This window comes from Mesoplodon mirus (assembly GCF_964341445.2).
Source record: "Mesoplodon mirus genome assembly, chromosome: 1".
In the NCBI taxonomy this organism is placed as follows: domain Eukaryota; kingdom Metazoa; phylum Chordata; class Mammalia; order Artiodactyla; family Ziphiidae; genus Mesoplodon; species Mesoplodon mirus.
In genome coordinates this window covers 52,022,369-52,036,367 of record NC_138976.1, presented here as the reverse complement: position 1 = coordinate 52,036,367, position 13,999 = coordinate 52,022,369, and the positions used below count along the sequence as shown (strand labels likewise).

At 41.0% G+C, this 13,999-nt stretch overlaps 1 protein-coding gene across 1 annotated transcript in view; it reads left to right on the top strand.

Annotated features, from left to right (window-relative positions):
* TEK (TEK receptor tyrosine kinase) overlaps nt 1–13,999 on the top strand; it is a 107,389-nt gene that overhangs the window by 44,599 nt on the left and 48,791 nt on the right. The window contains exons 3-4 of the mRNA XM_082618005.1: nt 10,511–10,621; nt 11,502–11,654. Coding sequence (XP_082474131.1) covers nt 10,511–10,621; nt 11,502–11,654 — 264 coding nt within the window. The remainder of the gene's footprint in view (nt 1–10,510; nt 10,622–11,501; nt 11,655–13,999) is intronic.

Here is a 13,999-nt window from a genome sequence, read left to right as displayed (position 1 = left end):
TATGTTTTCCTCTAAGAGTTTGATAGTTTCTGGCCTTAACGTTTAGGTCTTTAATCCATTTTGAGCTTATTTTTGTGTATGGTGTTAGGGAATGATCTAATCTCATACTTTTACATGTCCCTGTTCAGTTTTCCCAGCACCACTTATTGAAGAGGCTGTCCTTTCTCCACTGTACATTCCTGCCTCCTTTATCAAACATAAGTTGACCATATGTGTGTGGGTTTATCTCTGGGCTTTCTATCCTGTTCCATTGATCTATCTTTCTGTTTTTGTGCCAGTACCACACTGTCTTGATTACTGTAGCTTTGTAGTATAGTCTGAAGTCAGGGAGCCTGATTCCTCCAGCTCCGTTTTTCGTTCTCAAGATCGCTTTAGCTATTCGGGGTCTTTTGTTTTTCCAAACAAATTTTGAATTTTTTTGTTCTAGTTCTGTGAAAAATGCCAGTGGTAGTTTGATAGGGATTGCATTGAATCTGTAGATTGCTTTGGGTAGTAGAGTCATTTTCACAATATTGATTCTTCCGATCCAGGAGCATGGTATATCTCTCCATCTATTTGTATCATCTTTAATTTCTTTCATCAGTGTCTAATAATTTTTTGCATACAGGTCTTTTGTCTCCTTAGGTAGGTTTATTCCTAGATATTTTATTCTTTTTGTTGCAGTGGTAAATGGGAGTGTTTTCTTGATTTCACTTTCAGATTTTTCATCATTAGTGTACAGAAATGCCAGAGATTTCTGTGCATTAATTTTGTATCCCGCTACTTTACCAAATTCATTGATTAGCTCTAGTAGTTTTCTGGTAGCATCTTTAGGATTCTCTATGTATAGTATCATGTCATCTGCAAACAGTGACAGCTTTACTTCTTCTTTTCCAATTTGGATTCCTTTTATTTCCTTTTCTTCTCTGATTGCTATGGCTAAAACTTCCAAAACTAAATTGAATAAGAGTGGTGAGAGTGGGCAGCCTTGTCTTGTTCCTGATCTTAGTGGAAATGGTTTCAGTTTTTCACCATTGAGGACGATGTTGGCTGTGGGTTTGTCATATATGGCCTTTATTATGTTGAGGAAAGTTCCCTCTATGCCTACTTTCTGCAGGGTTTTTATCATAAATCGGTGTTGAATTTTGTCGAAAGCTTTCTCTGCATCTATTGAGATGATCATATGGTTTTTCTTCTTCAATTTGTTAATATGGTGTATCACATTGATGGATTTGCGTATATTGAAGAATCCTTGCATTCCTGGAATAAACCCCACTTGATCATGGTGTATGATCCTTTTAATGTGCTGTTGGATTCTGTTTGCTAGTATTTTGTTGAGGATTTTTGCATCTATGTTCATCAGTGATATTGGCCTGTAGTTTTCTTTCTTTGTGACATCCTTGCCTGGTTTTGGTATCAAGGTGATGGTGGCCTCGTAGAATGAGTTTGGGAGTGCTCCTCCCTCTGCTATATTTTGGAAGAGTTTGAGAGGGATAGGTGTTAGCTCTTCTCTAAATGTTTGATAGAATTCACCTGTGAAGCCATCTGGTCCTGGGCTTTTGTTTGTTGGAAGATTTTTAATCACAGTTTCAATTTCAGTGCTTGTGATTGGTCTATTCATATTTTCTATTTCTTCCTGATTCAGTCTTGGCAGGTTGTGCATTTCTAAGAATTTGTCCATTTCTTCCAGGTTGTCCATTTTATTGGCATAGAGTTGCTTGTAGTAATCTCTCATCTTTTGTATTTCTGCAGTGTCAGTTGTTACTTCTCCTTTTTCATTTCTAATTCTATTGATTTGAGTCTTCTCCCTTTTTTTCTTGATGAGTCTGGCTAATGGTTTATCAATTTTGTTTATCTTCTCAAAGAACCAGCTTTTAGTTTTATTGATCTTTGCTATCATTTCCTTCATTTCTTTTTCATTTATTTCTGATCTGATCTTTATGATTTCTTTCCTTCTGCTAACTTTGGGGGATTTTTGTTCTTCTTTCTCTAATTGCTTTAGGTGCAGGGTCAGGTTGTTTACTCGAGATGTTTCCTGTTTCTTAAGGTGGGATTTTATTGCTATAAACTTCCCACTTAGAACTGCTTTTGTTGCGTCCCATAGGTTTTGGGTCGTCGTGTCTCCATTGTCATTTGTTTCTAGGTATTTTTTTATTTCCTCTTTGATTTCTTCAATGATCACTTCGATATTGAGTTGTATATTGTTTAGCCTCCATGTGTTTGTATTTTTTTACAGATCTTTTCCTGTAACTGATGTCTAGTCTCATAGCATTGTGGTCGGAAAAGATACTTGATACAATTTCAATTTTCTTAAATTTACCAAGGCTTGATTTGTGACCCAAGATATGATCTATCCTGGAGAATGTTCCATGAGCACTTGAGAAGAATGTGTATTCTGTTGTTTTTGGATGGAATGTCCTATAAATATCAATTAAGTCCATCTTGTTTAATGTATCATTTAAAGCTTGTGTTTCCTTATTTATTTTCATTTTGGATGATCTGTCCATTGGTGAAAGTGGGGTGTTAATGTCCCCTACTATGAGTGTGTTACTGTCGATTTCCCCTTTTATGGCTGTTAGTATTTGCCTTATGTATTGAGGTGCTCCTATGTTGGGTGCATAAATATTTACAATTGTTATATCTTCTTCTTGGATCGATCCCTTTATCATTATGTAGTGTCCTTCTTTGTCTCTTCTAATAGTCTTTATTTTAAAGTCTATTTTGTCTGATATAAGAATTGCTACTCCAGCTTTCTTTTGATTTCCATTTGTATGGAATATCTTTTTCCATCCCCTTACTTTCAGTCTGTATGTGTCTCTAGGTCTGAAGTGGGTCTCTTGTAGACAGCATATATATGGGTCTTATTTTTGTATCCATTCAGCCAATCTGTGTCTTTTGGTGGGAGCATTAATCCATTTACATTTAAGGTAATTATTGATATGTATGTTCCTATTCCCATTTCCTTAATTGTTTTGGGTTCATTATTGTAGGTATTTTCCTTCTGTTGTGTTTCTTGCCTAGAGGAGTTCCTTTAGCATTTGTTGTAAAGCTTGTTTGGTGGTGCTGAACTCTCTAAGCTTTTTCTTGTCTGTAAACGTTTTAATTTCTCCATCAAATCTGAATGAGATCCTTGCTGAGTAGAGTAGTCTTGGTTGCAGGTTTTTCTCCTTCATCACTTTAATTATGTCCTGCCACTCCCTTCTGGCTTGTAGAGTTTCTGCTGAGAGATCAGCTGTTAACCTGATGGGGATTCCCTTGTGTGTTATTTGTTGTTTTTCCCTTGCTGCTTTTAATATGATTTCTTGGTGTTTAATTTTTGACAGTTTGATTAATATGTGTCTTGGCCTATTTCTCCTTGGATTTATTCTGTATGGGACCCTCTGTGCCTCCTGGACTTGCTTAACTATTTCCTTTCCCATATTAGGGAAGTTTTCTGCTATAATCTCTTCAAATATTTTCTCAGTCCCTTTCTTTTTCTCTTCTTCTTCTGGAACCCCTATAATTCGAATGTTGGTGTGTTTAATGTTGTCCCAGAGGTCTCTGAGACTGTCCTCTGTTCTTTTCATTCTTTTTTCTTTATTTTGCTCTGCATCAGTTATTTCCACTATTTTATCTTCCACCTCACTTATCCGTTCTTCTGCCTCAGTTATTCTGCTATTGATCCCATCTAGAGTATTTTTCATTTCATTTATTGTGTTTTTAATCAATGCTTGATTCATCTTTAGTTCTTCTAGGTCCTTGTTAACTGTTTCTTGCATTTTGTCTATTCTATTTCCAAGATTTTGGATCATGGAAATAGAATCTTGGATCATCTTTACTATCATTATTCTGAATTCTTTTTCAGGTAGACTGCCTATTACCTCTTCATTTGTTAGGTCTGGTAGGTTTTTATCTTGCTCCTTCACCTGCTGTGTGTTTTTCTGTCTTCTCATTTTGCTTATCTTCCTGTGTTTGGGGTCTCCTTTTTGCAGGCTGCAGATTTGTAGTTCCCGTTGTTTTTGGTGTCTGTCCCCAGTGGCTAAGGTTGTTTCAGTAGGTTGTGTAGGCTTCCTGGTGGGGAGGGCCTAGTGCCTGTGTTCTGGTGGTTGAGGCTCGATCTTGTCTTTCTGGTGGACAGGTCCACGTCTGATGGTGTGTTTTGGGGTGCCTGTGGCCTTATTATGTTTTTAGGCAGCCTCTCTGCTAATGGGTGGGGTTGTGTTCCTGCCTTGCTAGTTGCTTGGCATAGGGTGACAAGCACTGTAGCTTGCTGGTCATTGACTGAAGCTGGGTGCTGGTGTTGAGATGGAGATCTCTGGGGGATTTTCCCGCTTGATATTATGTGGAGCTGGGAGGTCTCCTGTGGACCCGTGTCCTGAAGTTGGTTCTCCCACTTCAGAGGCACAGCACTGACTCCTGGCTGCAGCACCAAGAGCCTTTCATCCACCCGGCTCAGAATAAAAGGGAGAAAAAGTAGAAAGAAAGAATTAGTAGAAGAAAGAAAGAGAGAGAGAGAGAAAGGAAGAAGGAAAGAAAGGAAGGAAGGAAGAAAGAAAGAAAGAAAGAAAGAAAGGAGGGAGGGAGGGAGGAAGGATGGAAAGAAAGAAAGGAGGGAGGGAGGGAGGAAGGAAAGAAAAAGAAAGAGTGAAAGGAAGAAAGAAGGGAGGGAGGGAGGGAGGAAAGAAAGGAAGAAAGAAAGAAAGAAAGGGGCAGAGGGAGGGAGGAAGGGAAGGTAGGAAAAAAAGAAAGAAGATAAAGTAAAATAGAATAAAGTATAAAATATAGTAGTGTTATTAAAAATAAAAAAAGTAATTATTGAAAAAAAAAACGGACGGATAGAACCCTGGGACCTATGGTGGAAGCAAAGCTATACAGAGAAAATCTCACACAGAAGCATACACATTCACATTCACAAAAAGAGAACAGGGGGAAAGAAATCGAAAATCTTGCTCTCAAAGTCCACCTCCTCAATTTGGGATAATTCGTTGTAAAAAAAAAAGGAAAAGGGGAAAAAATCTTAAATGTTGTCCTCAAAGTCCACCTCCTCAATTTGGGATGATTCGCTGTCCATTCATGCACTCCACAGACGCAGGGCACATCAAGCGGACCGTGGAGCTTTAATCCGCTGCCTCCGAGGCTGTACAGAGAGATTTCCCTGTCTCTTCTCTGCTCTCACAGCTCCCGGGTCTCAGCCTTGAACCTGGCCCCGCCTCTGCGCGTAGGTCGCCGGAGGGCGTCCGCTCTTCGCTCAGACAGGACGGGTTTAAAGGAGCCGCTGATTCGGGGGCTCTGGCTCACTCAGGCCGAGGGGAGGGAGGGGCACGCAGTGCGGGGCGGGCCTGCGGCGGCAGAGGCCAGCGTGACGTTGCACCAGCCCGAGGAGCTCCGTGCGCTTTCCCCGGGAAACCGTCCCTGCGTCCCGGGACCCCGGCAGTGGCGGGCTGCACAGGCTCCCTTTTGGGGGGTCTGAGGTCTTCTGTCAGCGTTCAGTAGGTGTTCTGTAGGAGTTGCTCCACGTGTAGATGAATTTCTGATGTATCTGTGGGGAGGAAGGTGATCTCCGCGTCTTACTCTTCCGCCATCTTCCTCCGGATCCTGATTGTCAGCTTTTTATATAGGAATCTGTAGGTTTTTTAGATTACTGGTTCTCAAGGTTAAAAATGCTTATAAAATCACCCTAAGGGTCTTGTTAAAATGCAGACTCTGAGTCAATAGATCCTTGGGGAGAGTCCTGAGATTCTGCATTTCTAACAAGGTTCCAGGGGATAAGATGTTGCTGGGCTGAGGACCACACTTTGAGTAGCAAGGGGTTAGAGTCAGCCCCTAGCTGGGGTCTACCTGAAAATATTTCTTTGAATTTGCTAATGGTGTAATTTAAAAATTTGAAGGCAGCAAGCTCGTTTTAAGATCAAAGTGATAAAATCATTATTCCTCACAAATGAGGGAAAAGGCCCTCTTAGCAAAACTATAACATTCACCTTTAAATGGCATCAGGCGAGTGGGAAAAGTGCACAACAGAAATTCCCAGGAATGCAGCTCTCTGATGAGGGAAGAGAGGTTGAACAAAGGGATGTGAGGTGTGCCAAAGCTATCGTGGCTGAAAAGTCGGCTCTGTTATTTTTCACATGTGTCATTTGGGATCTGACTTGTGTAAAGAGTTATGTCCTTCTGCTGATATGCCCACATTCTGAATGAAGATGATCTGAGATTTGTGCCCCAATGGTCCCACAGGATTGACATGAGAAGTGCCCTTTCTGGGCTGTCCTGAAAATGTATAAATAAGAATCCGTAGAGCAAATTAAAACAGAATATTGGGAGTCAAAAACCAACCGTAATGATCCCTCCAAAGTGAGAGCCCAGGTCAGCACAGGTAAAGCATAGTTTAAGTTCAGTTAAATGAGGCTAAGGCAGGCATGGATAGTGAGGAACAGTGAAGAGAAGATGGCTTTTAGACTCAACTTCACCTGAGTTTAATTCTTACTCTACCACTTAGCAGCTGTATGGCCTTCAGCAAGTTATTCAATTTCTTTGGGTCTCCTTTTTCATCATCTGTGAAATGGGTATAATAATATCTTCAAAAGCATCCTAGGTTTTAAATAAGAGTAAGATGGTATATACAAGAAGCCAGCTCCCATGAGTGTAAGATTTGATTTACACAGTAGATATGTTCCTGAAAGCTCACTGTAAAGTGAGGCATTGCAGAACAATTTACATAATAATAACAATAGCAGTTTGTAAATAGTGGGAATAGGATTTAATGCCAAGTGGTCTGGCTTCAGAGTCTGTATTTATTGCACTACCCTCTCTATACCCTCTCATTTACTTTAACCACCCACCCCAATTCTGAGCACTTGTTTTATAAAGTACAACAACTCTAGTTGAAGCCCCCCAAAGCAACCTAGAGCACAGAGATATGGCAGTGGAGGTTAGTCAGACATGGGTTTGAGCCTAGCTCTGCAACCGCTGGTATAACCCAGCGCAAGTTACTTACGTGAAATCATAGTTTGCTCATTTGCAAAAATAAATGGGGATAGAGATTTTACCACGTACATTTGAGAATCAAATGAAATCACCAACATTATCTGGCTCACAGTGAATGTTCAGTAATTGTCATTATTTAGTGCCTTGGAATGAGCAGTAATTTAGCGGGACTATTAATTTTGCTACTCAACTGTGGAAAATGTTAATATCATCTTTTAACATAATTATGGAGGTTTAGACAAAATAGAAAAATAGGAAGTACCTTCTCTCCTGTACTTGAATAACAGCATCATCTCAAGCTGTTGAACTGATTTTCTTTTGTTGACCATCCAATGGCTGAAATATGGTGTAAGGAAAGTGATACTCTTTATGGTGAGTCAAGAAAACCTCCAACACTGTGTCTTCATGACGCTCTTAATTCCCTGGTAAAACATCACGGGAACTCAGGAGTGCCTGCCTAGGGACACAGCAGGATAGGATAAACATCACTATATCCCTGCTTGCTGCTGACTCGTGCATCTGGGGAGGAAGTGGAAAATCCATTTGAGATGTGCCAAAACACAGCTTAAATTGGCTCACATACTCCAAATGGCCAAAGGGATTTTTATCAATGGCATCATCCAAAAAAGTCAAAAGCAGTTTTTTCAAACCTCCCTGCACATTGCATTTGGGGGTAGGGAGGTATAAATGAAGTTTGGAACGTTTTCACATCCAAAGATCTATTACAGAGTGTTCCATCAGAAGAAACCTAGGTTATTTTTCTTCCTCTTTTTGTTTGAGAAATGACTTTGCTTTAAGAACATCCAATTTCCCAAACATGATTTGTGAAGTTGACTGAGAGGAGCCATTTGTATCTAAATAACTCAAATGAGCATGTTAAATGTATAAAGAAAATAGGAAAATTTGAAATCAGATTCATTCATCTATTCTTCCATTCCACAAGTATTCTTAAACCTCTATTTGTGCCACACATGGGCAACACAATGAAGTTAACATTTCCTGAATACTTATTATGTGCCTGACATCTCCCTAAGCAATTTTCTATACATTGCTATGTAATTTAGTCATTACCAAATGCATATCTGATGAGGACTATTATGATTTCATATTAATAGGTAAGTCTTATAACTATTGTAACTTAGAAGCATTCATATACCTGGTTTCCCGTGTTGGACCTGGGAAGGTAAACTTGGGTCTGATCCCTGTGCTGCCTTTCAAAACCGCCATGAGCCTACCCTCCTGGAATGCTCAGCCTAGTATGAGTGGGGCTGTAATGGGGAAGGGCAGGGTATATGTAGGGCAGTATGACAGCACTTAACCTGGACTCCAGGATTGTGTAAGGCCCCTGGAGAAAGTGACATCTAAGTGGAGACCAATGAATGAGTAGGACTTGGTGAGACACAGGGGAAAGGAAGGAGCAGAAGAGAAGGGAGAAAGTTCATGACTTGGACGTGAGTGATCACGTGATCTGTTCGAGGGACTGAGTACAGTTCAGAATGGCTGGAAGTGAGAGGTAAGAATGCCGGGCCCAGAGTAGGATGGGTCTGGATGGCCGATGTCTGGAACAAGCGTGGAGCTCTTGAGTTTGTGTCTCAACTTTCACACTTACTATTAGGAGGCACTGGGAAGGGACTTGGTCACCCTTAACTCCATCTCCACACGGACAGACTGTGGATATCTGGTCTTCACAGGGCTGTTATGAAATTATACAAAATAACAATGGACATAAAATGACATTATTACTCTCAGTTTTTATTTATCATTAAATTAAAGGAGATAACTGAAATTTAGCTCAATTATTTTTCATCCATGAGAAGTGTCTTTGTTTATAACTTTTACTACCTTCTAGTTTCTTCTCCACCATTTAAGGAATAAGTGAATTGTGTTCATAGTTAAGGTCTATGAGTTAATTAATCAATCCAAATGATCTCAAGCAAGTCATCTTCTAACCTAGGCCTCAGCTATCTCATTTATAAAAGAAGGTGTTATATCACCTATGAAAGGCCTCTGGAGCTGAGCTACCTGCTTCAAATCCTGGCTCTCCTGTGAACTTGCTGTGTAATCTTGAACAGGTTACTTGACCTCTCTGGACCTTGATTTCCTCATTTGTAAAAGTAGGATAATTGTAGTGCCTATCTCCTAGAGATATTATGAAAATTAAATATGTGTGAAGTGCTTAGAACAATGCCTGGTCAATAGGGGCTTATTGTTTTCATGATCCAGTTGAGTCACATGACTATCAGTCTATGCGTACTGTGTACAAGTCAGACTCCTGTGTCATCAGGAAGCCCAAGGTGCAAGGCTGGCTTGTGGATGCGCTTTGTTAGTCCTCAGCAGAGAACGATACACCTAGAGTCATGAATGTGGGAGGTGGCCAGCTGGGCGGCAGGGGAACTCTGGTGTGACTGTGTTCCGACACCCAAAACAGGGAGCTTAAGAGGCGCAACCACAGAATGGGGAAAAAGTAAAGCCACACTGGAGTTGAGCCGAGTGGAGAATCTCAGTTCCTTTTCAGAATACAATGCTGAGCGAGAAGTCCCACGGTCAGCTAAACAATCTTCACACAAAGGAGCAGAAAATATAAACAAACCACAGAGAAAGGAACAACAGCCTGAAATGGTCAGATAGTTCTCACAGGAGCCTAAGGGCATGTCGCAGAGAGCAAGAGCTGTTCGGTTAGATTGCTAAATGAAGCGCCTCCTCAGGTGAGAGGGAGCCCCGGAAAGTGGCCCCTGAGGTCCCCTGCCTGCCTTCCCTGCCACTCATGGCCACACTGCACGTGTCACCACAGCGGCGTGGCCTTTGTTTATATTTGGGAAGGATCCTAACCTCTTCTAAGCACCCAGGGGTTTGGCATACATCATTTACTATTCCTAACAACTGTTTAAGGTAAATACTTTTACTCCTAAATTACAGATGAGGAAGCTGAGGTGTTCAGAGGTGAAATAACTGGGTCAAAAATGTTCGGTAGGGCTTCCCTGGTGGCGCAGTGGTTGAGAGTCCGCCTGCCGATGCAGGAGACAGGGGTTCGTGCCCCGGTCCGGGAAGATCACACGTGCCGCAGAGCGGCTGGGCCCGTGAGCCATGGCTGCTGAGCCTGCGCGTCCAGAGCCCGTGCTCCGCAACAGGAGAGGCCACAAGAGTGAGAGGCCCGCGTACCGCAAAAAAAAAAAAAAAAAAAAAAAAAAAAGGTTCAGTAAGTGGCAGAGGGTGGCCTTAAGCCCAGGACTGTCTAATTCCAGGGCTCATGGTGCTCTTTGATCTCCACCACTCTCCTGGGTCCGCCCCATGTCACTATCTGCACCACGGTATCTGTGTGGGAGTCTTCCAGGGCACTGTGCCCAGGTCAGCAGGCGCTGAGGAAAACAAGCAGATGTACCTAAAGCTCAGGTCCTTCTGAGCATGGTTCAGAGGCATCTTCTGCCTTCACAGGGTAGCTCTCTAAGCTCTCATGAAAACCAGCTGACTCTTGCCAAGCAATAGGCCTCATCTTCTGATTCAAGGTTCATTTGTTCCTGGAAAAGATATATAACCTCATTTTCTCATTTGTTTTTTCTCTCTCTTTTAAAAGCTTCCTTCCTACCAGCTACTTTAACTATGACTGTGGACAGAGGAGATAATGTGAACATATCTTTCAAAAAAGTATTGATTAAAGAAGAAGATGCAGTGATTTACAAAAACGGTGAGTATGTGTTTTGTGTCATTCCAACACTGTTGTATGAGACATCAGATAGCATAAAACATACTGGGTCATTATCTTATTGCAGTCTTGGGGGCAGATATTTGAAGTAAAGCTACTATGATGCAAGCTAATCAGATTCTATGATAGAAGCTGTCTTAGGTAACGTGTTTGGTTACTTAAGTAAATTAAAGTGGAGATTTTTATACATATATGAATGCACCTACCTACATTGTACATTTACAAATACACAATATGAACTATGAACGTACAAGAAAATCCCATCATGATGTAATACGTGGGGTCTCAAATTCTGCCATGTAAAATGGGATGCTGTTTGATTGCAAGGCTAAGGAAATGACCAGAGTGAGCCTGGAAAGCCAATTGGCAGTGGTTCTGGGGGTCCAAGTGCACAACCCAAATCTGTCTGGGTCTGACTACGGTTTGGCACCACCTGGTGGCTGTTGCCTGATGCCGCTGAAATATTGATGGAGACTCTTCTGAGATCTGTGGATGAATGACTTACAGGTTGGAGTAGTGATTCTAGTTATCTCTTAATTGATTAGTTGGCAAGTTTACCTGACATTTTCCCCAGCTTTGTCGGTTTGCCTTTGCCTGCAGAAGATGAAAATTTAGGCTACCCTCACCTTCATCTGTTTGGTGGTAGATCCTATAGACTAACCTATCTGCTCCAACACCATACTTTTCTCAACTTTTGGGAGTGCATTCGATAGTTCAGCCTTTTCAATCTTCTCCCCCCATCTAATATGCTAGAGCACATTTTCTGTATCAGGCCAGGGAAAGCTGATCAAGTGGAGGGGGCAGACAAGGAAACAGCAGTGTTTGAGTGTGACCCATTGTTCTCCACTTTTCTCCCTTACAGGTTCCTTCATCCATTCAGTGCCCCGGCATGAAGTACCTGATATTTTAGAAGTGCATCTGCCTCATGCTCAGCCCCAGGATGCTGGAGTGTACTCGGCCAGGTACATAGGAGGAAACCTCTTCACCTCGGCCTTCACCAGGCTAATAGTCCGGAGTAAGTGATGGTGTGGTTGTTAGGATTTTTAGTTGGAAGTAGCAGAGACTGACTCTGGCTACTTAAGCAAAAACCAGGGATTAGTTGAAAGTATACTGAAGACTTTAAAAAATTGATGGAAAAGCTGATAAGCAAATTCCAGAAAAGATCTTCCAGGGAAGATCTGGGGCTCAGCACCGGGGAGGGAGGGTGGACTTTAGGATGCTACCATGACCCTAACTTAGCTTCAGTGATGTTTCTTTTACTTCTAAATGCTGAACTCTCAGGATGAACAATCAGATTGGCCAGACACGTGTCAGGTATCTACTCGCCTAGACCAGTGAGCTATAGACAAGGGTGGAGCCACATACTACATACAGAATGGTAATCACTGTGAGCTGGACAGTCTCCCCCAAAGGTGTCTGCTACAGGGAGATGAGTTGGGCCTTCTGGGTTGGCCTAATATCTAGTTAAACATTAAGTCTCCTGTAAATCCCAACTTTCCAGATCATTTAACTCTCAAATGTGATTTCTGTTTTCAGGTTTGAAAAATGCAAGAGTTAGAACTGGTGTAAACTTCTCCCCCATTATAACTATCAAAGTGGGTAGTAACTGTCACCAGTGGTTTTTACAAAAAATTGATCTATAGAAAGCAAAAAATTTGCCCTGAATTTTCTCCGATTATGTTAGGTATTCATGATATTAAATGTTCAGGCCTTCAGGTCTAAGTACTAGGGATGCCCTGTTATTCCTCTAATGATTAGCATCGCTAACTTGTGAAGAGTACTTATTTTGCTTTGCATTATATTTATGCATTCATTCATGCATGCAACAAATCCGTGTTGATTATAAATCTCTGCCAGGCATTGTGTTGGTGTTGAGAATACAAGGATAATAAGGTGAATCACTGTCCCTTGGGTAATTCCCAAGCAGAGCAGGTACATACATAAATAGATAAACAGATACTGTGATATGACAATAGACATATGAAAAGTGTGGTTCATCTAGTTTGGGCAGGTGAAATCCCCTTTCATTCCTCTCCACTCTCAGACTGGCAAGGACACAATTTGCATTCATTTCATTAAGATGGTCTCTCCAGTGTGATATAGCGCCATGTACCAGGGGCACTCAGAGTCTGGGCTAACTTGGCAGATTTTCCAACAATATCAAAAACATCAAATGTCGATATATGGTAAAAGGTTTAAAGCTTTTTTTTTTTAAATGACAAAACAAACATGACTTATCATAGATTAGAATTTTAAATTTCCCTGAAGTTTTAAGATAAAGCAAAAGACTTCAAACACATTTTGATCTCCAAGTTGTCTCCTTTTCAGATGGCCAGAAGCACATTTATTCTCTTTGGCTCTTATTTGAATAAAACTGTTTGAGAAGCACTGCTAATATCTAAAATCATTCTAAGAAAGTTTGAGTTGGGCCACAACCATCCTATTTAAAAGTACTTCCTTCCATTTGACCTCTGATGTTTACTAAAAAATGAGGTACAGTTGAAGGCATTTGTCCATTTCTCATAACTGTAAGGTATCTCTCCAGGTACATTTGAACCCTAGGAATAGTCAGTGCTTAAAGATGTGTATTAAAAATCATACTGGTTATATGTGTAGGATTTCTTTTCGGCGTAAATTCTCTCCATGGCAGAAGATTTCTCGAAAACATTAAGTTTATAAGATTTCTCTCTGTATGCCACGGATCTATGGTTTCCTAAAATACAAAACCACGAGGCTTTTGAAGAAAATAACAGAAGCCTAACTGCATACTTGTTGCTTATCAAGGAACTCTTTTCCTGCCTTCTGCATCCCTAAGAGATCACCTTAAGTATTTCCTTGAGCTTAATCCCTTCCTCTTTCCCAGGATTAGGAGTGAAGCTGGGACAGGTCTTCAGATCGGTGCAGGGTTAGAGACATACTTTAATGTAACAGGAGAACCCCTTTCATCTCCAGTGTCTGCTATCATTAGTTTTCATCATGTGAAGATAATCTGTGGTCTGGTCTCAAGAAATCACTAATTGTGCAAAAGTATTTTTCCCTTTATATATTAAGGCATGTAAATATTAGCTTTGAGACATTTTGTAGCTTTATCAATTAAGTGGTTGCCTGTAAGCCTGGGTCTGTGTTGACAGTCTTCCTGATTATTTTAGAGAAAATACTGATATCTAGGAGTTCTTGCCAAAAATATTATAAGCTGTAGGCACAGGTCCAAGTTTACTACCGTGAGACTAATATTCAGGGACAAAGACATTAGTTCCTTTCAGAAGAAAAATTAAACTAAATTCCTGACCACAAAGGGTCACCCTACCCCGCTCCTCCTGGGCTTTCCTTATCAGAAGGTATCCTAAATAACAATCTGAA